Genomic DNA, 23,552 nt, shown 5'->3' with positions numbered 1-23,552 from the left:
CAGGAAGAAGAAATATCTAAAAATATGTGAATAACATTATGACGTATGAAGAATTCATTACAAAATCATACCATTCATATGTTTACCAATGTTAAGAAAGAACATCTTCCTTTATTTTCTAAAGAAAGAATTTAGAACTTTTTAAATTTTTTTTTTTTTTTTTTTTTTTTTTGGAAAGAAAGATCACATGATTTTGAAACGAAATTGAATATTTTAGTTTAACGTCTACGATTATGCTTTTTAGGCTAAGGGAGACGATGATTAAGAGTCTTCATCCCGGCGAAATTAAAATACCGCTAATTTTACAGTAATTATGTGATATCTTCAAATAGATAAAAGATAATTGAAATATGGAACAAGAGCGCCCTAGACAATATTATTTTGCGTGAGGTACCGTTATCACAAGTCACCTAGTGGCTTTCCATTTTCAGCTGTTTAGAAACGCGAAAATAAATGCCGATTTTCAAAATGGCTCGAAATCGAAAGCAGATAAGTGAGTCGTGATAACGGTTTCTCATGTAAAATAATATTATCTAGGGCGCTCTTGTTCCACATTTCGATTATCTTTTATCTATTTGAAGATATCACATAATTACTGTAAAATTAGCGGTATTTTAATTTCGCCGGGATGAAGACTCTTAAGGCAAGTGAATGATGACGGAAGAATTGATGGAATGAGAAAGTGGGAGGAAACGACAGTGCCTCGAGAAAACCCACGGATACGGTGTTGTCCACCACAAACTAGTTTGGTCCGGGATCGAACCAGAGGCCCCGCGCAAACATGATTTTATTTTTTTGAAGAAAGTAATAATAATACAAATAAGCACTAATCTTCTATTCCGAAAGAAATTTTTCTTTTATTTATATAATTTGAACCCTCTCTGGGGTCTTCCTAAGCAGCTTCTCTCTTGCTCCTATGCGTTCTCTTGTCATCCACAAGAGAGACATTCTTGAAGCACGAAAACTGCAAATCTCATGAAACACCAACTTTTTTTTTATCTTCATCCCGGCGAAATTAAAATACCGCTAATTTTACAGTAATTATGTGATATCTTCCAATAGATAAAAGATAATCGAAATGTGGAACAAGAGCGCCCTAGACAATATTATTCTACACGAGAAACCGTTATCACGACTCACTTCTCTGCTTTCAATTTCGAGCCATTTTGAAAATCGTCATTTATTTTCGCGTTTCTAAACAGCTGAAAACGGAAAGCCGCTAGGTGATTTGTGATAACGGTACCTCATGCAAAATAATATTGTCTAGGGCGCTCTTGTTCCATATTTCAATTATCTCTTATCTATTTGAAGATATCACGTAATTACTGTAAAATTAGCGGTATTTTAATTTCGCCGGGATGAAGACTCTGTAAGTTTATAGAATCTCACATATCTTCATTGTTTTTGTTTCTGTTCTTGATAATTGAATTGTAAGCTTGTAATTGATAAAAATAATTATCTACAAAAGTGTATCAGTAATAACGGTTAGAAACTATGAATAAATGTTCGACCACTCTTTGCAAAATGCTACTGTGCAAAATGAATCATAATTACATTAAAATATATAAATTTTTTCACACTGATCCACAATCTATTGCTGAAACAACTAAACAGAACTCCTTCTCTATGAAAGTTTTTGTTTCTTCTTTTGTTAAATTTTTTATAATTGGAAAACTTAATATCCTTTTTTCTCTAGAAGAAACATTCTTTTCCGTTTCTAATAATTAAAATAAGCACGTATCTTAAGCGTCCATTAGCAAAGAAATAAGAACTTGGTGTTTCATTTTGTATAAGAAGAACACATTCTTCAATTTTCTGGATATAAGTAAGAACTTCGTTCAGCTTCTACGTAAAAGAAAAAAAAAAACATTGTTTTATTTTCTGATGAAACACATAAGAATTTGGTTTATTTTCTAAAATATAACGTAAAAACGAAAAAATTTTCATGTGTTTTTGTAATGGATGGGTCAAGCATGACGTATTTCCGCCAGCTCTTCGGGCGTTGTTTGTTTCCGGTGAGCTATATGTGGAACTTATACTGGTTATATTTTACATACACTTAGGAATATTATAATGAAAAAAGAGAATTGCAATTTATGTTTGAATTCCGGGAAGAAGGAAATTAAAAGAGCAAAAGGATCAAAGATAAGGAAACGATTTACATGAAAATAAACTGAAATACTTACCAGTGTATACTTTCCTTATTTAACAAATGTATTGTTTGGAACCAGAAATGTAAGTTTTTTGTTACCTTACACTTAGGTTGAGAGCGAAAGTGATGAACTTATTTAACTCTTCCATTGCTTAATAAGTGAAAGTAAAATTTAATGCAAATTTAGTTGGATTGAGAATTGAATTAGAAACATTAAATGTTTCTCATATTGTATTATCCCGATAAAGGATAAATTGAAAGAAAGAAAGAAAGAAAGAAGAAAACAATAACTTAAAATGAATTAGTATGGACGAATTTGATTTGATACATTTTAAGGTTGCTGTAAAGGGACAAGTTTTGCCGATAGATGTCACTACAGTTTTCGCATTCTCTCATGTATTTTTTACCTTTCACAAAAATTCACGATTTCTCTTATAAATTTCAACCTACAGACTTCAAATTTTGAGAGAACGAATTTCATAACCTATTGAAGGCAACAATCCGTGCCGATTTTTATTTGTGATTTTCTTCATTGTTGAAATGACTTGATTTTTGAAATGGATATTCAAACCTTTAACAATGGAACTGTTTCAACAATGAAGAAAATTATAAATAAAAAATCGCCACGGATTGTTGCCTTCGATAGGTTATGAAGTTTCTCCTCTAAAAATGTGAAGTCTCTAGGTTGAAATTTGTAAGAGAAATCGTGAATTTTCGTGAAAGGTAAAAAATACATGCGAGAGATACGAAGACCATAGTGACATCTATTGGCAAAACTTGTTCCTTTACACCAACCTTAAGAAGCAACGAATGGAAGTGAAGATGATAGAAATAAAGTTCCTTTTTGAAAAGAACATTCCGAGTAGTTATATTTATTAGCAAGATTTTTTTAGGGAACATTCCTGTGGATAGTGAACTGTAAGCCAAAGTAATGTATACAATGAATAATATTAATAAAAATAAAGCTAAGATAGATTATAAGGTTCTTCATTATTATAGTTGACTTCTATTATTATCGCAGCATAACCGTAATTTCTACCTATCAGCTCAGTTCATTACGGAAACAATAAAATTACATTAAGCTTAATGCAATCACATTACATGTCAAAGGTTTATTTTATCCAATGAGATATCAATTCATAAGACTTCTAAATTTACTGTGAAAAACCGATTTTAAAAAAATACAATAGTTACTCTCCACGTTGAAATAGGAGAGGTGAGATTGCATGTTCTTTGATTATTTTTCTAATATAATTGTATAAGATCATTATTTTTTGTGCTTTTGTTAATTTTATAAATTTAATGAATATCTAGCAATTATTAAGAAAATTTAATAATTTTAAATAATTTGTTTTTTATTGAAGTAAACTACTATTAGAATGTTGATATGATTAAACGTTGAAAAAATAAAGAAAAAGAAAAGAAAACTTATTTTTACTCGTATTTGTTTTACGAATTCTGATGTACACGTTCTGAAAATTTTAACAAAAGATCGTAACATATCGTGATGATACTCTAAAGCAGAGAACCAGTGTGAGTCATGAGACCGAAAATGCTAATATTCTAAACGTAGTATGTATGCTCGCTATATAGGAATTAACTTTAGATTCCAGCAATTAGATGTAATTTACTTTGGTTCTCAATCCTTTATATAATGATCAGAATACATGATAAATAATTAACAGTCACTTTTAATTATTCTTAAATTTTACGTCTGGCAGCAGGTGCACTTATGAAGTACCTGAAATTGTTTTGCATTTACAGTTATGACTAATGAGTTCAGTTCTGGATAATTTATCATTAGGTCAGTGCATTTTCTTTCTGTGTTCATATTTAATATTGAAACTATATAACATTAAGCCTTTTCTTTTGTCTAATGAATTAATTCTATATACATATACTCTTTTCAGATTACGTATAGTTGATGGCGGTAATCTAATGATTACTGACGTACGACAGACTGATGAAGGAAAATATCAATGTGTTGCTCAAAATATGGTGGGGCTTCGAGAGACTAATCCCGCAATACTTACGGTACATGGTAAGTTCTATGATTATTATGAGAATAATTATATTTAGCTTTATGTTTAATTGAAGCCTGCACACAAGCTTGATTTATGGCTCAGTTAAATATTGTTAATAATATGAGATAGGGTGATCGCAGTAGCATTAAGTGTAAGCACTGTTGACAGTGGAGTGGAGCCCTTTCTCCATGTTTTCTATTGAAAAGACAATAAGGAAGCACTGGCCAATTGTTGCAACTTTGAACGAGGACTTACTGATGCTACAGTGATTTGAAAAAAAAGCATCACTATAGATCAGAAACCATCAGTGTACGGTGCTTTAAAAATTTCTACCTATATGAGACGTTTAGTTCCAAATGGGCTTTTATCCATTTACAGCAAATCTTGGAAACCTGAGAAAAACTGAAGGATCTGTATGTTTTGTAGAACTGGAAATACTTGAGTGTGTTTATGTGAATTACTTGAACATCCTCATATTTCCAGTTGTACAAAACATATCGGTTGTTTGGGCGCTAGCAGCAAGTTATAATAATTTAAAATGAGTAGTTACAACTTCTGTAAAATTCTACTAAACTTCTGTAGATATAGTAAAATTCTAGTATCGAATTTTCCAAAGGTTCACTGCAATTTTATGTCGGGTTAGTTGTCGGGAAAAATATGAGAAAGGTAACGTAAGCAAAAAAAGGGGAAAAAATACAATTTCGCAGTATCTTTAATTTCAAGTCGTCCCCCCACTTTCTAAGAAAATTATAATAGAGAAAGATAGGCAAGGGGGGCGGCGTGAAGTCATGCGTTCACCTACCTTTTCAGATCCATTTTTACCCCTGCAAAGAAGTATTCCGGGAAGAAACACTGCATACAATTTATTCAATGAATTGTCTTCTGTACGGAAATGTCAATCTTCTAAGTAGTACAATTGTTTTCTTCTTGTTATTTCTTGATGACTTACATATCCATCTTTCTGTTATTTTTCTTGTTTTTGGAGTGTTTCTTGTATTACATCTATTATGTAATAAGAAAAAAAATCAGATACACATACTATAAAGAAAATAATCTGACATTTATTTATTTATTTATTTTCTAAATCTGACGAAAGAATAAATAAGAAAAAATTCACCCATATTCTAAATGTTTCAAGAAAGAGAGAATATATATATACATATACACATTTGTCAAGATACAAATAAATAATGTTCAAATTTGTCCAAAGTCATTTATATTGATCCATTTTGGAAAGAAAAACAAGATAAAAGTAACGAATAAATATGAAATTAAATTCACAATAAATCTAACTTTTATCCACAGAATAAACATTGTACGCTCAATTGTTCTTCTTAAAGTGCTGTTTACAATCTCGTTTCCTTTCGGAAGTAATGACATTTTTATTACATCGAAAAAAGAAGAGAAGTGCTGAGAAACATTGTCTTAACAGGAATATCCCAAAAGCTCAGTGTTATTGAAGTAGTTAGAAAACAAAAGCAAAAGAAGAAATTGAAAAATCGAAACGAAATACCTTATATAATACTGTTTTCTGCTAATACTTTTTTCTTTCTTTTTAGTACTTTTTTTTTTCTTCAGAAAACTATAACATATCTTGAACTTAATATCACTTTACGGTTCGTTGTAAACTTTCGTCGAAGTTAACGGCAGTACTCCCAGAAGAATCATTAAAAAGCGCAAGAAAGAAAGAAAAAAAAAAGAAAGAAAAGAAAGATAAGAACGTATTCCAGGAAGTTCTTCGTGTGATTGTCTGTGGAATTAAGCCTCTTTCTCAGTCTTAGAAAGCGCTTCTTCTTTTAGCCCTCTCACGGACTATATTTCTTGGGTTAAAGTCATGAATATTTGAATATGGTGTGGTCTTTAATGAAGAAAAATGGGGCGATGATTTATGCAGATTTGCCTTAGCCTTTTATAGTCGAGAGGTTTTATATATATATATATATATATATATATATATATATATATATATATATATATATATATATATATATATATATATATATATATATATATATATAAAAGAACTGGAATATTTATTCACAGCAAGAATACGCTAAGCGGGCACTCAAAGGAGTGCATTTTCATATAACCGGACGATAAGAATATTAAAAAAGTATATTTTTTTAAAGGCATGACCTGATGGTTAGTAAACTCAGTTTTCGGCATGCGTTTTCTCTTTTTTCATTCCTGGTATTGGGTAAAGGTTTTCGATGTTGGTAAAGATGAAAAAAAAAAAAAAAAAAAAAAAGGATACTTGAAATTTTAACTTTGGATCAAGAATTTTAAAACAATAACATTAAAAGTCGATGTGCTGCCCGTGTGTCAGCTAACATATCATTAGAAAATGAAATCTGTTAAGAGTCTTCATCCCAGCGTAATTAAAATACCGCTAATTTTACAGTAATTATGTGATATCTTCAAATAGATAAAAGATAATTGAAGTATGGAACAAGAGCGCCCTAGACAATATTATTTTGCGTGAGGTACCGTTATCACAAGTCACCTAGTGGCTTTCCGTTTTCAGCTGTTTAGAAACGCGAAAATAAATGCCGATATTCAAAATGGCTCGAAATCGAAAGCAGATAAGTGAGTCGTAATAACGGTTTCTTATGTAAAATGATATTGTCTAGGGCGCTCTTGTTCCACATTTTGATTAACTTTTATCTATTTGAAGATATCACATAATTACTGTAAAATTATGTCGGCTAGACCAAAGGAGACGGTGATGATGAGAAATGAATGAAATGGTGGAATGAAGAAAGTGGAATGAAACGGGAAAACCCCGAGAAAACCCACGCACACGGTGTTTGTCTACCACAAAGTTCATTTGGCGCGAGTGGGAAGAGGTGAGCGCTCTACCACTGAGCCATCGTGGCCCGAACATATCATTAGAATTCTGACTTCGCTCATTCTTGAAGTATCATCACTTGCGTATCATTGTTCTTTTTTCCAGAAAACATATTATGACAACAATCTGAAGATTTCATTATGTCATAACTCTCCTTTGACTTACAGAGCTTAACTATGTGACAGTAAACTGAAAATTATATAAGGTAGTCTAAAAAATATTGAGCTTTTTGCGCTCGAGATAGTGCTAGTGTAAAAAATCTCAGAGTATATGAGTCGCAGCAAGAAAGTTCTAACTTCAATTGATAGCTGAGAGTTGAATCAGGTATTGTGCTGTGAAGATAAATAAACTTTCCGTAAAATGGCAAAATTTGTGCTGTTTATGGGCAAGATATGTTATCAAAAGCTGGAAAAGATAATTGAGCCATTTTCGTTCTGGAAATTTGATGTCCAAGATGCTCCTTGCAGTGGGCAACCAATCATAGCAAAAGTTGATTATATCCTGGCGAAAGTCAAGCAAGACTAGCATATAACCAGTCATCACATCGCTAATGATCTAGACATCGATCACCAGTGTTAAACCGTTTGGAGAAAGCTGGGTAGAAAAAAAAGCTCGACATTTTGATGCTACTCAAAATCACTCACTCGATCGAATATCTATTTGCGAATCGCTTCTGAAACATAACGAACTTGAGCCAGATCTGAAGCGGTTGATCACGAGTGATAGAAAACTGAATAACTACGACAACAATCTACAAGAAAGATTGTGGTCGAAGCGAAGAGAATCTTCAGTCTGTAGCAAAGTTTACACTGACGCCCAGGAAGGTTATAGTGTGTGTTTAGTGGATTGGAAAGGCATCATGTATCATAAGCTGCTGTTGCCGGCCAGAACTATAGACTCGGGCTCCTAGGAATTCAAAAGAAACGGCCGCGACTGGTCAACAGAAAAGGTGTCATATACTGTACCACGCTGATAACAGCAAATCTCATATATCTTCAGTGACCAGTCAAAAATTTCGAGAACTTGGATATGAGATTTTAATTCATCCAGCGTATAGCCCGGACCTAGTACCGTAAGACTATCATTAGTTTCGGTCTCTGTAGTTAGTTTCAAAAGAGGCCTGTAAGAACCGTTTTTCTTTTTTCTTTTTAAATCAGAAATAATAGAAGTTTCATAGCGATGTTGCCCGGTGGTGTTTGCCATGCCAGTGGCCAGTTGCTGGTGGGGTTTGCCATGGTGTTGCCCGAAAAATGGCAAGTTATCGAACAAAATTGTACATTTGTGGTTTCATAATATTTTCAAATCAAACTATTCTCAATTTTGATTTCCAAGGCTCAACTCTTTGTAGACAATCTGACATTGAATTTTAATATACCATCGCTTTCCTTTGACTTACAGAGTCTAAGTATGTGACAGTAAATTAAAGATTTTATTGAATTTTCTAATCGCTCTCCTTTGGCCTGAATTTTAATATATCATCGCTCTTCTTTGGCCTACGGGCCATAATTGTATGACAATAAACGGAAGATTCTGTTATATCATCACTCTCTTTTGATATGCAGAGCCTAACCATATAACAGTGAACTGAAGATTTCATTTAATTTTATTATATCATCGCGCTCCTCTGACTACGGGATCTAACTATGTGATAGTAAACTAGATTTTATAGAATTTTATTATATCATCGCTCTCTTTTGGTCTTCCGGGCATAACTCAGTGACAGTAAACTGAAGATTTTATTTAATTTTATTATATCTTGCTCTCCTTTGGCCTACAGCACATAATTATGTGACAATAAACAGAAGATTTTATTCAACTTCATTATATAGCCGCTGTTCTTTGGCCTATAGGACATAACTATTTCACAGTAAACTGAAGATTTTGTTTTAAAAATCAGCGGCAAACTGAATACTGAATATATATTGATAATAATACGTATTTTTTTCTAATTTTAGACTAAGGATTTATGCCTGAAATATTTACCAAATTTTCAGAAATACCGTACCTAGGGATATTACATTGAGTGACATTGGATACTTAAGTGTTCAAATAAAATTCATAGGTGATTTTAATTACTTTTTACCATACAATTGTGATGCAGTCATTTAAAACTAGAACTTTTCTCTTTATTATGTTATCTGTCATGGAGAGACATTTGTATTCTGTTTTTTCAGTGAAACCATTTTTCAAAGAGAAGCCAAAAGATGTGACAGTGCTTGTTGATGGAAACGTGGAGTTCCAATGCAAAGTAGGCGGTGACCCACTACCTAACATCCTGTGGCGAAGAGACGATGGAAAAATGCCCATTGGGCGCGCCCAAATCCAGGATGACAAATCGCTCCGCATCGAACATGTAGTTCCTGGAGACGAAGGACTCTACATCTGTGAGGCGGAGAATGTTGTTGGAACAATTTCTGCCAGGGCTTCCCTCCTTGTTCATTGTAAGTTGCTACATTTTGTATGATCTCTCAAATCTTTTGTATGCATTAGTTTTCATTTCTTGGTATGAAAAAACCGGCATGAGAATATTTTTTAATGCAATGGAAGGTTAATCTGTATCATTGCAAATATATTTTGCATATTTGAAAATTTCGATGATTTTCCAAGTATTGCTGTCTTTTTTCCCCCAAGAACGGCTTTGGTTAATCTTCGTAGTAAATACTATTGACTAATAAATATGGCTTTAAATGAAGTTAAAAAGTATTTAATGAAATCTTATAAAGAAATGTGTTTTCATTTAATGTTTAACATAGTTATGATTTCCTAACGTCTCCTTTCCGATTACTAAAACCCTTTGGTTAATTCTTTACATAACTGTAAATTTAAGTAACCAAAAAGTGGGTTTAATGAAATGTTTTACACAGGTTTTATTTATTTTTTTTATAATTATCAGTTGACCCGATTCAATATAAAATTGTCATGGAAACTTGATTATTATCATTATGGATTTTGTAATGTGTAGGTTGATATTATGTTATGTTTATAGATTTCGCACCATCTAGCCTAGTATGATATTGTGAAATTCATTACGGTGCACATTCCTAAGATTATTTGTGTATCATCTGACGAATTGAAGTAATACTAAGCTGAAAATTTAATAGTGGGTAGTAAATGAATGCAACAGTATAATACTATATAATGAAAGATCGCTTGTGCTGTTAACTTTGTTGAATAATTAAAAATTACATTAATTTTGGGATAATCTTTTTTTTTTTTTTTTTTTAAACTGTATAAACACTTTCAAAAGTTGATTCTCTCCGACAAATTTTCTTTCCAGAGTACAGCTTACAAATAAGTGATATAGTCTAAAGGAAAAGAGTTTTCCCACTTCCTTCCAACTACAAAAACTTCCCACTTCCTTCCTGCCAAAAGAGATTTCCTTTTAACTACAAATTGAGAATAAATTAGCCAATATGGAGCTATACTGCCGTCCTAAGCGAAAAGATCTTAGCTCCACATTTTTCGAAAATCGAGATATTGGTATGGGAATATTCGTAGTACAATTCTGCATCTATCTAAAGTGAAATTGACGTGGTTTGACCAATACGTAGGGGGTAATGACGTCATGAGTGTTTACCTTATGTTCAAAACTGTAACTGAAAGTAAGCAAAAAGACCTTAAGTAAAATATTTAACTGTATTACCACACGAATTTTAGATCTTGAAAATATATTTAATAAAGTTTTACTGAAATACAACAAATTTGAACGTACAGCCTAAGCCAAAACGCGTTTTGCTTATTTTCTCGAAAGTATGTGAAATGGAGTTAAGGCCTTTTCGTTTAGCACGGCAGTATATTGCTTGAAGGGATTTTACATGTAGGATATAAATTTAATCCGAATCTATGAGAACTTAATAAGCAAGGTTAATGTTTCTGAAAACTCTATTCTGTTTGAATTGATTCTTGTGTGTAGCGGGAAGTCACTCTGTCATTAGTGAATGGATCTATTGTAAAATGCTTGAACACCTTGCTGTGTTGAATTTTGAATTAATCCGACATAAGATTTCTAGTCAAATTTGTATCTTAAAGCTTTGCTTATATATAGATTCCAGTCTACATGTTTGAAAGTTACTGTGAAAAGGTTAAAGTTTAATTTTTTAAAAAAGAGAAATTATTTTACATTTTTTTTTTTTAACCATAATTCAAGTTTCGCGTGTGCGGTTATTTTGTCATCGATATTTTGGGTTTATTTTGTAAAAAGAATACCTAGAAGAAAAAAGTGAACATCAACAACAACACTTAACCTCCCTTTACCCTTGGAAAAACTTGTTATACTTTTCCTCTATGTTCCTTCATCAACTCAAAACCATAGGAAAAAAATATCATGTAGTACCAACCGCGTACTTTCTTTCAGTTCGTTCGTTTAGTCTTTTTTTCTTATTTTTACTCTTTTGTTTTATTACTCTTTTCTCTTTTTCAATCTGCCGCGCAGTTTTAATGACAAAACTTTTGTCTTTCCTCCCTCCGTGAAAGCAATTTCGCCTGAAAGTAGACGTTGGTTGTCGTGCGGGTAGTAGGGAACGTCGAAAATGAGATGAACTTTCGAGAGCTAAGTTTCCTCATTCATGCTTGGAAAGTTTTAGAGAGCATTATTATATGATTGATGGGTAGTTGCTGTCTACAAAGGATTGTAGAAAAAGAATTTATATGATATTCCCTCTTCTATATTATATATATTTCGTCTGTTTTATTATTCCTATATTCCCTATCTTTTCAGATTTTGGTTGTCTAGAATGTGCGTATGTTGTTTCAAATAGGTAGAGTGGAAAAAATGAAATAAGTCGGGAAAATGTTATGGTCAGTGAAGTTTCATGACCAAATTTTCTCTTGTTTTCCACGATTGTGCCACGTTGTACAGATATTTAGATCACAAATGAGGCATTTTATTATCTCTTGACTAGTAAAATTCCAAACGAACCATATGTTCTTTCCTTTTTTTCAAGTAGAAATTTACTGCATATGTATATTTCAACTTTTAAGTTATGAAAAGGAGTTTTCGTATGATACCACAAAGAATGATGTATGTTATGTGTCATGGCGGGGTAAAATTAGAACTTAATGAAAAAATATAAGTATGGGTGAGTGAATGTAAAAAACAATATAAATAAAATAACAGAAGAAAATTATTTATTATTTAAATTATACTTTAAACATTATACTATCTAAAGTTTCAAAATCTGTCACAAATTTGTTTTTGCTATCTACTTTAAACATTATGTTACCTAAAAGTTTCAAAATCTTTCAGAAATTGCAGTAAGAATAAGCAGAATTATATTATCTCGGGTAAGGTCTAAACATTATATTCCAAATACAAATATTTATGTTGTAGAGGTCATATCTCACCAAATCACACAGTATGAGTCACCAAAGGCGACCACCAGAAATTAGATTTTTTGAACAGTGCGAAGAATCACAACTTTTTCACCTTTTTCTGATGATGCTTTCGTTTTATAATTAATTGTGTTCTTTCTTTTAAAAACTCTCGTAATTTTCATAAACTTATTTTCATGAACATGGTCAAACAACTGAAGAATATTTCGTACCATTTCACTATGTTTAATGTTATTTCAGTAATATTAATGATACTTTATCATTTTTATTATATTAAATTAAAAGATTTGTAGCTTAGCCTGTTAACTTTCTTCACATTCCCATCATTTTTACTTGTACTAATAGCAGATTTAACGAACTTACTCAAAATAGCATGGCAGGATTTGAAAATGCGTAATAGATCGAAACTAAATCCATTTTGACGTGCCAAAGTAGCCAAACATAAAACCTTGAACCATCGTAAAAGATTAAAGTTTACACACACACACACACACACACACACAAACTAATATTTGGGTTAAAATAAATAAGCATTTAAAAAAAGCTGATAAACGCATATTTATTTCGCATTTTCTACCTTTCTTCAGTTACAGTCCTATTATTCTGAGTGATTTAGTCATTGTTAACATTGCTAATATATAAATGTTTGGAATTAGTTTATTGATTATTAAGTTTTTACAGTCATATTGAATATTTTCTCTTTGTCTCACAACACCTTCTTATTGACTGTAATATCACTTAAGCAAACAAACACACGACATATATATATATATATATATATATATATATATATATATATATATATATATATATTGAACATAGTAAAATATTGAGACTTTGGTGCTGTTTTAGTAATGTGCATTAATCTGTCTTAAATTTTGTACATCAATTCCTGTTCGAGAGAAATTTACTTGAAGGTTTTTAGATCAGTTATATCTTTTATTGATTGTAGATTACTTAATTCCTTACTGAATTGAAGTATTTTACAGTAATATTGAATATTTTGTCTTACAGCATGTCTTTCCCTTAGTGTTATTTCTTTCAAGATTCAAGCTTTTTACAGTAATATTGAATCTTCTATTTGTCTTACAGGGCTTCCTTCCTTTCTTGTTATTCTCTTCTGGATTAAAGTTTTCTTACGGTAATATTAAATATTTGTTTTGACTTACAGTATCTCCTTCCATTCTGGACTCACGTTTTATACAGCAATATTGACTATTTCCTTCCTGTCTTAAAGCACCACCACCTCCTTTTGTTAAACCGAAAACCAGAAAGTTGGACTGAACGGTATCGCAAGTTTTTTTTACATCAATATTGAATATTTTCTTTTTATTTTACAGCACCTCGTTCTATTCTTGTTAAACCGGAAAACCAGAACGTTGGATTGAACAGTACTACATCATAATTTTTATTTTTACAGTAATAATGAATATTTTCTGTGCCCTTCCTTTCTTTCTTTTTTTTAATTCAAGTTTTTTATAGAAATATTGAATATTTTCTCTTTCTCTTGCAGCACCTCCTTCCTTTCTTGTTAAACCGGAAGACCAGAAGGTTGGATTGAACGGTATTGCATCATTCGAGTGCGTTGCAACTGGCAATCCTCCTCCGTCTGTATTTTGGACCAAAGAAGGCAGCCAGCAATTAATGTTTCCTGGTAACAAATACGGACACCTCCATGTTACTCCCGAGGGAACACTAAGAATTCAAGGAGTCCAGAAAGAAGACTCTGGCTTCTATGTATGCTCAGCTCTGAGTGTAGCTGGGTCAACGATTGTCAAATCTTTTCTAGAGGTAACGTCACTGGACGATCTTCCACCACCGATTATTCAAATTGGACCGGCCAATCAGACGTTGCCTCTTAAATCTGTCGCTATGCTTCCATGTCAGGCTTCTGGAACTCCGGCTCCAAGAATAAAATGGTACAAAAATGGATCTCCACTTGTTAGTCAAAGCCCAAGAATAACTGTGCTTGACACCGGAACGTTACAAATAGACGGTAAGATTTATTAAATATCTTAAAGTATGTCTTCATTTGTGTCTTGCAACTTTGTTGGTTGGCTGAATTGGAGTTTAGCGTCCCTTTCAGCACAGTGGCTATATGAGACGTGGATCTACAGTTTAATCTGGGATACAAACCATATGAGCTTCCACCAGGAATCGAACCTGAGTCTTCCATACCGAAGGTGCGTACGCTACCATGTAGCCACGAGGAGGTTCTTTTTTTTTAAATTTAGCACAAGGTATTGATTCTTTCATCAGTATGAAGGTAGAAGTGATTAATATTAATAACTGGTCTTGCCGTAGGACTAGTATGCAAAGTGAAATATGGAATGCAAAATGAAATCTCAGTTAATATTACCAGATTCTACAGTAGTTTATATCGTTAAATGAGATTATGAGAGCAAATTTTATACATTTCAAATCAATATATAAGTAAACACCGTACTTGTACGATACAAGCGTGAATATTATATTAAATACTGACCTTATAAACATACATTTTGTATTTTATTGAATCACTCTTGTACATGTAATAAAACTCTGTAATAGCATCTATTATCCATTCCACAACTGGGTTATATACAAATTAGCTCGTAATAACAATCTTTACAAGTTATCGATTGTGTTGTGTAAATTGGTCTATGATAGGGTGACCAGACTTAGAAAAACAAACAAACAAAAAACGAGATTCTCAACAAACTGGCAAAATTTGACAATGCACTTAGATATAATCGTATCAGCGTTTTTCTTCTAAAATATAGTTTAGGAGTATGATCAGTTTAACTTTTCAACTAATTTAGGCTAACTTAGAACAATATGTACAAGGGCGCATCACTTCTGCTCTCAACCGAAGTGCAAGGATCTAAAATTCACTTCCGCTCTCAACCTAAGTGCAGGAATCTAAAATTCACATTTTCGTTTTTAAACAATCCATCTGCTAAGTACGGAAACCAGAAGCTGATATGTGTTTCACTATTACTTTAATGTAAATATGTTTCCTCCCGTATTTATCTTTGATCTGATTGCTCTTCTAATAATCATTATTTCAGAAACTAAAAAACTGTCAATGAACAAATTCAATGCAAAACATGGCTAGTGTACGTTCTATATGTAGCTCACATCTTTTGAACTCATCGAAAACAAATGAACAACAAATACGTCATGGTTGACCTGTCCATTGCCAAACAGTTACTATACAGCGCAATAGAGATAAGAACAACGTTGCCAGACTCGATAATTGGAATTATGCTAAAATACTGGGTGATTACACGTGACGAATATCCATATATAAACTCTTGAGTTGTAATTGCATTTAGTTTTTGATCTTAACATAGAAGGTTTTGCCCCTTACTTGGCTACCTCGAATTTCCTGATTTTCCATGTAACGGTTTACAAATTTTGAGGTCTATATATAATGTGAAAATGCAAATTCGTGAAATTCCCTGATTTTTCCAGGACTTTTCACAAGTAAACTGAATTTTCTGACTTTTTCTAGTTTTCAGATCGGTGGGAATTACGCATAGGTATATTTTATTCCAAATCTACACATTCCACAATCTGAATTGTATGAAGTAGGTCTGTCCCAAAGTTTAATGGTACGCGTATCCCCCCTGAAGGAAAAAAAAAAAAAGAAAAAAAAATTGGTCATTGTTATGTTGTTACTCATGCTAGTGAGGAAAGTTTCTAGCTTTCCAAAATAATCAGTTTTTATTTATTTAAGCTTATTCCGATTTTAATTTTTATATTATTTTTTAACATTTAACTACAACCGGAATCGATTACCTCTTGAATTGGTATTTTCTAATGACTAAATCATTTGTTGAAGGGTTGGTCTTTCCTTAAAAATACTGTTGAAGTCCATACGGGACGCTTTTGTAATAAATAAATAAATAAATAAATAAGCAGGCCATTTTGCGTCCCATTTGCGTTTTTTTTCTATTTTCGGGATACCGGGCGACTTTCTGAAAAAGGGATAATCCTGTTAAAAATCGTTCTGTTAGTGATGTCTGATCACCCTAGCCTATGGTTGACATGATAGAAGAAATTTTGAAAAAATATTTATTGTTGTTACACTAAAATGAATCTGCATGAGTTCTAATATTTGTCGGAAAGTAAAAATATCTTAGTAAGGATAGAAAAATGACTTCTAAGTTGTTTTTTTTTTCTTTCTTTTTCTCCAGATTTGCAGTTTACGGATTCAGGCCTATACACATGTACAGCATCCTCGGAGAGTGGAGAAACTTCATGGTCAGCTTCCCTAACCGTAGAGAATCCTTCAAATCCAAACCTACATCGAACTCCAGAACCTTCAACATTTCCAGGTCCGCCTACCAAGCCTCAAATTGTTAATCAAACAGAAACATCCATAACAGTAGCTTGGAGAAGAAATTCTAAAGTTGGTGCTTCCCCATTGATTGGTTACACTGTAGAATATTTTAGTAGTGATCTACAGACAGGATGGGTAGTCTCGGCTCACCGAGTTACTTCAGAGACGTACAGCGTTGGCAACCTGAAACCTAATACTTCCTATGTGTTTCTTGTTCGAGCAGAAAACTCCCATGGTCTGTCTCTACCTAGCCCTGTCTCTGACAAAGCTAGGACACTAGGATCAGACCGCAACGTACCTGACTATGATTTAGACGAAGCACGAAATCGATTAAGTACAAATGTGGTAGAACTGAAGGAAGTTCAGGCAATAAGCTCTACGGCTGTTAGACTTATCTGGGAGGTAAGACGGACTTTTGTAATGATTTTTTTGTAGTTATAGAGACCTCAGTTTGAGAACCAGATAAAATTATATGTGGAGAGCTTTTAACTCTTTCAAGCACGTTGGTAGCTGTTTGTAGAACAAGTCACTTATAACTGTAATTGAAAGCTTAAGATGGTTAGGACTACATTCCTCTAGCATGAAATATTTTTTTTCTATTGCCTCTAGATGTTACAAGCATACCATATTTTCTTGTTGCAATATACAAGACTGTTGCCAATAATTTATTAAAACATGAAGTTTGTCTTATGAATAGAAAGCATAAGGAATTTTTCCTCCTAATGATTTAAAAGGTTAACCTTTGTAGGAGTACAAAGCTTAGATTTTAGAAGGAGATTAGAAAAGTAATAGAACAAATTAGATTTTCAAAGAAAAGTTAAAGTTTCATAAATTAAAGGCCAGTGAAACACCAATCTAGAACTGTTATAATATGATAACGCTCATACTATATATATATATATATATATATGTTCAGCCAGAGGTGCTCATTCCTTTCTCCAAGTTTACCATTGCTCGTCCCCTCTAATAGAGTTGATTGTGATAAAACCAAGATAATTTGCTTCGTAGACAAATTTTTACTCAGTTTAAGTGTTATTTATGCTAAGTTCTCCTTTACAGTTGCGTTCTTGAAAACATCATTATGGTATAATTAAAGTTTGGTTATGCCATTTCCAATGAAAAATTATCCTCTTTCAAAAACGTTATGGGTTCAACCTGCTCATTAAAAGCCTGCCTGTGGGAACCCTTGTATTCGTCCATATTAAATATTAGACTTGGAAAAAATCGGCTCTTGTCATCATTTCTTAAATTCGATATATATAAAAATACAATATAACACTATTTACAAGGCAGTTAGTTAGTTTTGTATTTTAAATAAAAGTAACTTTTACAAAATAATTTACGTCACGTAAATGATAAATCACTTCTAAACATTGAATTAAATTTATTTCGAGTCTATACGTTTTGATTGTGTATTTTTGCAATGATATTTCTGATTTTCATGATCGCATTTCCTGTTATGGGAATATATTGCCGTTTGTCATTTGGTAACCAAAAGTAAGAAGGAGAACGAAAAAAAATATTCAACTTATTGAATTAAAATGTATGAGCTTTTCATTACGGTATTGATTCAGTATCAGCAGAACGAATAAACACATTATTGCATTTGAAATTGTTGAAATAATCTGTTTCGTGAAGCGTGTGTACAGGTATCAACGCTAATAGATTATACCATATTTATCTCTTTAGCTCATACTTCGTTTCACTTTACATTGTGGGGGTTTTCCCATTGACAATTTAGTCACGGCTGTGCGCACTTTCAAATCAATCAACAGAACGTCAGCTGTTGCAGTTACTGGACCTTGCTTCTGTATATGGATGGGATATATACCTTTTTTGTATGCAAACTTGTAACCAGAAAGCCTTGTTTAGTTCGAACGCGGTTATTTACACTCACACACAACAACATTAGTGCTAACGAACGTTACTGCTAATTAGCTTTGTTCTATTTCTGTCTCTTTTCATACCAGCTATCTATTTTTTTTTATTATTGATTGTTTTTGTTGTGGATTTTACTAGGATTGGAGCTTTATGCTAATGATTTAATTTCGTTAACAATATATGCAAATTGTCGTGCACTGTTTTATTATATTTGCTTGTTTCCAGTACGATTGTTACGTTTCAATATGTATATATTGCTATTTCTTTCTTGGTTACATATGTGGCACAAAATGTACACAATTTCCTGGTACAATTGTTTTTGAAAACGTGTTTGTTATTTTAATTCAATCTGTGCTCTTAATATCTAATTTTCTGTTAATAGTAGTTTACAAGAAGCATGTGCGTCACTGTTGGAAGTATGTAATAGACACAATCTGCAATTAACAATTTATTTTTTCATATATATAGAGTATTAAATAAACAAACAATCTGCAATTAAAACTATTTTTTCATATATATAAAGTATTACATAAATAAACAATCTGCCCGAGTAGAACAAAAATTATTAATTATTGGTTGCAACAATCGATATTCGCTCTAGCGGCATAAAGTTCATGTTTCTCGATTTTTCTCGCTACTTGCGAGAGAGAATTTAACTAAGTGTGATCTATCGATTAATCGCCTTTTATACGGATATAAAAGATGATTTTATATGGCTATAATTTTTCCGATTTTATACGGAAACAAGTCTGTTCCATTTTTATTCCTTGGATTTTTTTTTTTTTTTTTTAACTTCCGTGGCCAAGACTCCAGGAGAGAGTCGAAAGCTTGGAAGTTTAAAGAAAATTCAGGAATTACAGAAATCTTTAAGTAGAATGATAAATAGAATTCCTGAGTGTGGTCGTGTATTATAGAGAATTACTTTGGTAGAAGTAATAAATATTCCATAACTTTAACATACGAATTTCAGAACCTTGTTTTGGGAAGCTACCTTTTTGACAAGAATTTTATTGTTCATAATCATTGTATAAAATTTTAGGAAAGATCTCTTATCCGCAACAATACTGAAAATCTATTATTCAAAATTTTAAGGACTTTCTAAAGATTTTAATGAACAGTAGTTTGTATTCTACCGGGCAGTATTATGATGATGATTTACAACTGCATTTATACTTGTTGAAATTATATCTTATAGAGTTAATCCAAGGAACGTCAATTTTAAATAAATGAAAAGTAAAATAACTAATAATATATTACGTACCAATATTGATTCCAATAACCAGTAATGTCTGTGATTACTTGTCACTGAAAATCAGTAAGAGTATCAAAAATATATATTTTGTAAGTAGCTTTGAGGAAGAATCAACGCTCAAGAAGGGTCATTTGTGTTAATAGCAATACTTAACCATGCTCGAGATCATATCCAGTACTCAATATACATCAAACGTTATAAACAATATTAAAAATTGAAATTTTAATTTATTTTGTTCGTGCAAAATTGATTGAAATAGGTGACATTTGAGGTAACGGTGAAAAAAGAATTCATTATGGATTGTTCTAATGTTTTACCTATTTTCTTTTCCTAAAATTAACTCTGATGAAGAATATTGTTGCTATAGAAGTTCAAATTGTGAGTAGTAATAATAGACATTACAGCAAGTAAACTAAAATGCTTCATACTCATTGCTGTAATCCCAAGAATTAATTTTTGGGATCACAGCGGTAAGTGTGAAGCATTTTATTTAACTTGGTTTAGTTGTTGTTCGGATGTATGGGGAAGAATTTGTTATTTCCTTATGGATGATGTAAGTTCGATTAGTTTATTCAATGTTTCTTCTTTCAGGCTTGTAAACATTAATATGTGTAAAGCATTTCGGTCCAAAGTTTGATTTGACATATGTCAAGCACTAACTAAGTAACTTGTTATAGATAACACTTGAAAATTATAATTAAAAGAAAAAACTATTTTTTAAATGTTACGTTATGTCATTCGTTGTGCTACTTTACCTCTACTAATGATTATATCTATATTATTTCAGATATTGAGTGCGGATGAATATGTTGAAGGTTTCTATGTGAGATTTCGAGATATGTCCGGTGGTTCACAAAAGTACAACATGGTGACTGTTTTAAATGCAGGTGCTACCAGCTATATCATTACAAATCTTCGCAAATTCACGAAATACGAGTTCTTCCTTGTCCCTTTCTACAAGTCTGTTGAAGGTCAGCCTTCAAATTCCAAAAATGTGCAGACGATGGAAGATGGTAAGAATTATTGTGCTTTTAACAAATTAGAGGTTGGTTAATTTGGAGTTTATTTTTCAGTAACAAGACTATATGAGATATAGATGTACATTTTAACGAGTGATCTGAATCACGTGTTCTACCAGAAATCGAACTCAGATCTCTTGCGCTGGAGTCCTGTATGCGAACCATATAGTCAAGGGAGAGCTCTAGGGGAGCGAATATTTGTTCTCTTTTTCCCTCTATCATGTCTGATAATTTCGAGATTCCTAATCAATATTTCTAAAGAAATTGATTCAAAATAAAATTATTGTGTATTTTCAACATGTTTTAAGTACTAAAGCTTGTAATATTAATTATAAGCTATTCTTCTTTCTTCCATATTCAATCTACTAATATGTTTATGCTAAAAGAAATTAAAACCATAGTAGCACAAATATTATTTGTTTAAAAATTTACATAATTTTAATAAATATAAAACAATAAAATAATTAAGAAAATTGAAGTACATTCAATATGTTAGTAAAAATTATTTTACTGGCACTTTGGTGGGAGTTGTGATTTTCTTAAAACAAAAACTGATCACAACGTCAAATTCTCTCGCCTTGTAAGATAAAATATGTGCATAAGGATTTCTTAATAGGAACAGTATAGATATTTTGTTGCTGATATAATTGAGAGAAAATCGTTTTGTTTAAAAGATCGAAAATTAGATATTGTCAACTGAAAAGTCAGATATTTAATATTATCGTATTACTGTATTAAATACTTAACCACTGTTGTTGCATAGTTTGTAAAGAAATCAAGAGTAGATTGAGTGTTAAATATACAGTTAAGAGATCATGCAAACATCATTTCTGAATAAAAACTATTGTCATTCTAATAGCATGCTAGACTATTGCATAAGTTACTTTCATATTTGTTAATTTTCAAGTCGTGTCATGTTGATTTTTTCCTTTTCTTTTTTCTCTTTTTTTTAAAATTAGAAACATGCAACTTGTAAATTAAATAGAACTTCATTGAATTTTTGGTGCAAATATATTTCAACAAAACCCTATTACCTAAGATTACTGGTAGAATATGGCAATTGTAAATACCTCAGATGTGTAGAAGAAGAAATAACTTGAAATAAAGGCTTTAATTACATCAAGTAATGAAAAAAAGCATTATGGATCGAGACGTCTGGCGACTACATTTTTCACGAAATGCTGTCTGTGGTCATCATATTTTTAGTTGCACTTAAAATAGGCACGTAAATTGCCAGTTTCTTGTAACTTTTATGTCCAGAATTCATTTAAATTAAATAAACGACTTTATTTACATTTTTTAAATGTTCTTATTAATAATGTTTTTCTTAGTGTTCTTACTAATGTTTTCTTAAATGTTCTAATTTTGTTTTCAGTTCCTTCTGCTCCACCTGATAATGTACAAGTTGGAATGTTAAATGCAACTGCCGCTTACGTTCGTTGGTCCCCTCCCCCACCTCAGCATCATAATGGTGTCCTGTTAGGATATAAGGTAAGAGTATGGCTAATCTCATGATGTCAGAGTCAAGATTACTTGTTATATTTAAAAGAACCTGAATAGTTAAGTTCTATACAATATATAAGAAATACAATAAAATGTTCATTATTTCAAGAACTATGAGATTTGAAGACATGGGATGCATTTTTCTAGTTATTCTCTGGTTCTGTGGGGAGAGAGAGGAATTTAACATTTTGTGTCTGGAACATCATAGTGAACAAATAGATACATTCTTTCTATGTGACTTTCAAAACAAATTACTTCCCTGTAAGATTACAAAATTGAAATCAGGTTGTAATATTCACTTAAAATATTATGGGAGAAACATGTAGCAGTTCATTCTCTTTTCATGTAGTTGTAGAAAACTATTTTGGAGTTATTAAATCGAGTTATTAAATCTATTGTACAAAATATATATTACACGGTGAAGCATTTCCATAAAATCAATGAATGGTTATCATAGCCTACCAACTATCTTTTTTCATCCATCACTAACTTTTAATAAACAGCCATGACATCACGATACACCTATTCAAATAATAATAATAATAATACAAATTATAATAACATAAAACTGCAAGTTTTGTATAGTACTTAAATACCAGACGTCAATTGTAGGCAAATCATTGTTCAAGCAGGCACATTCTCCTAGATAAATAAAAGCTACATGCCGAGTAACGTCAGAGGAAGGCAAAGCATATGAACTTGCAAAATTGATCCATCTACACTTTTCGATACAAGATTTTTATTATCGTTTTTTAAAATCTAAAATTTTGCGACACTCTGCATGCGGCTGCACGACACCAGGTAGGAAAGACTGAGATGATGTACAAACTGAGGCCGAACTCTAGGTTGAGTATATCAGTGCTGCGCTATTACCCTAGAGAATGAAAACCCCTACCATAAATTCACCTTAATGGTTAATCTTAATAATCTTATAAGATAACTGATGCATTTTGAGTGATATTCTTGTGATATGTTTTGTATTATATTCATTGCAAAATTAATTAGAGTGTTCCTAAAAATTTCAAAAATTCTGCAGTGTATGTTATAACTATCGCCAGGTATATTAGATGGAGATGTTATATTGTTTATTCAGAAAGAATTGCTACTAAATTACATAAGGTATGTGCTGTTACAAATCAGGTTTAGCATAAAAACGGAATATAAAAAACACACTGATATTGAAGTGAAGCTTTATAGCTGAATTTTATAGTTACC

General features: G+C 31.8%; 1 protein-coding gene across 2 annotated transcripts in view; it reads left to right on the top strand.

Annotated features, from left to right (window-relative positions):
- robo1 (roundabout guidance receptor 1) overlaps window positions 1-23,552 on the top strand; it is a 586,207-nt gene that overhangs the window by 538,102 nt on the left and 24,553 nt on the right. For both annotated transcript variants that reach the window (XM_081728089.1, XM_081728088.1), the window contains exons 4-9: window positions 4,063-4,193; window positions 9,199-9,465; window positions 13,869-14,351; window positions 16,537-17,084; window positions 20,603-20,828; window positions 22,210-22,325. In XM_081728089.1, coding sequence (XP_081584215.1) covers window positions 4,063-4,193; window positions 9,199-9,465; window positions 13,869-14,351; window positions 16,537-17,084; window positions 20,603-20,828; window positions 22,210-22,325 — 1,771 coding nt within the window. The remainder of the gene's footprint in view (window positions 1-4,062; window positions 4,194-9,198; window positions 9,466-13,868; window positions 14,352-16,536; window positions 17,085-20,602; window positions 20,829-22,209; window positions 22,326-23,552) is intronic.

Source organism: Thermobia domestica, chromosome 10 (assembly GCF_964235325.1).
Source record: "Thermobia domestica chromosome 10, izTheDome1.hap1.1, whole genome shotgun sequence".
Classification (NCBI taxonomy): Eukaryota; Metazoa; Arthropoda; class Insecta; order Zygentoma; family Lepismatidae; genus Thermobia; species Thermobia domestica.
This window is presented reverse-complemented; position numbering and strand designations above follow the sequence as displayed.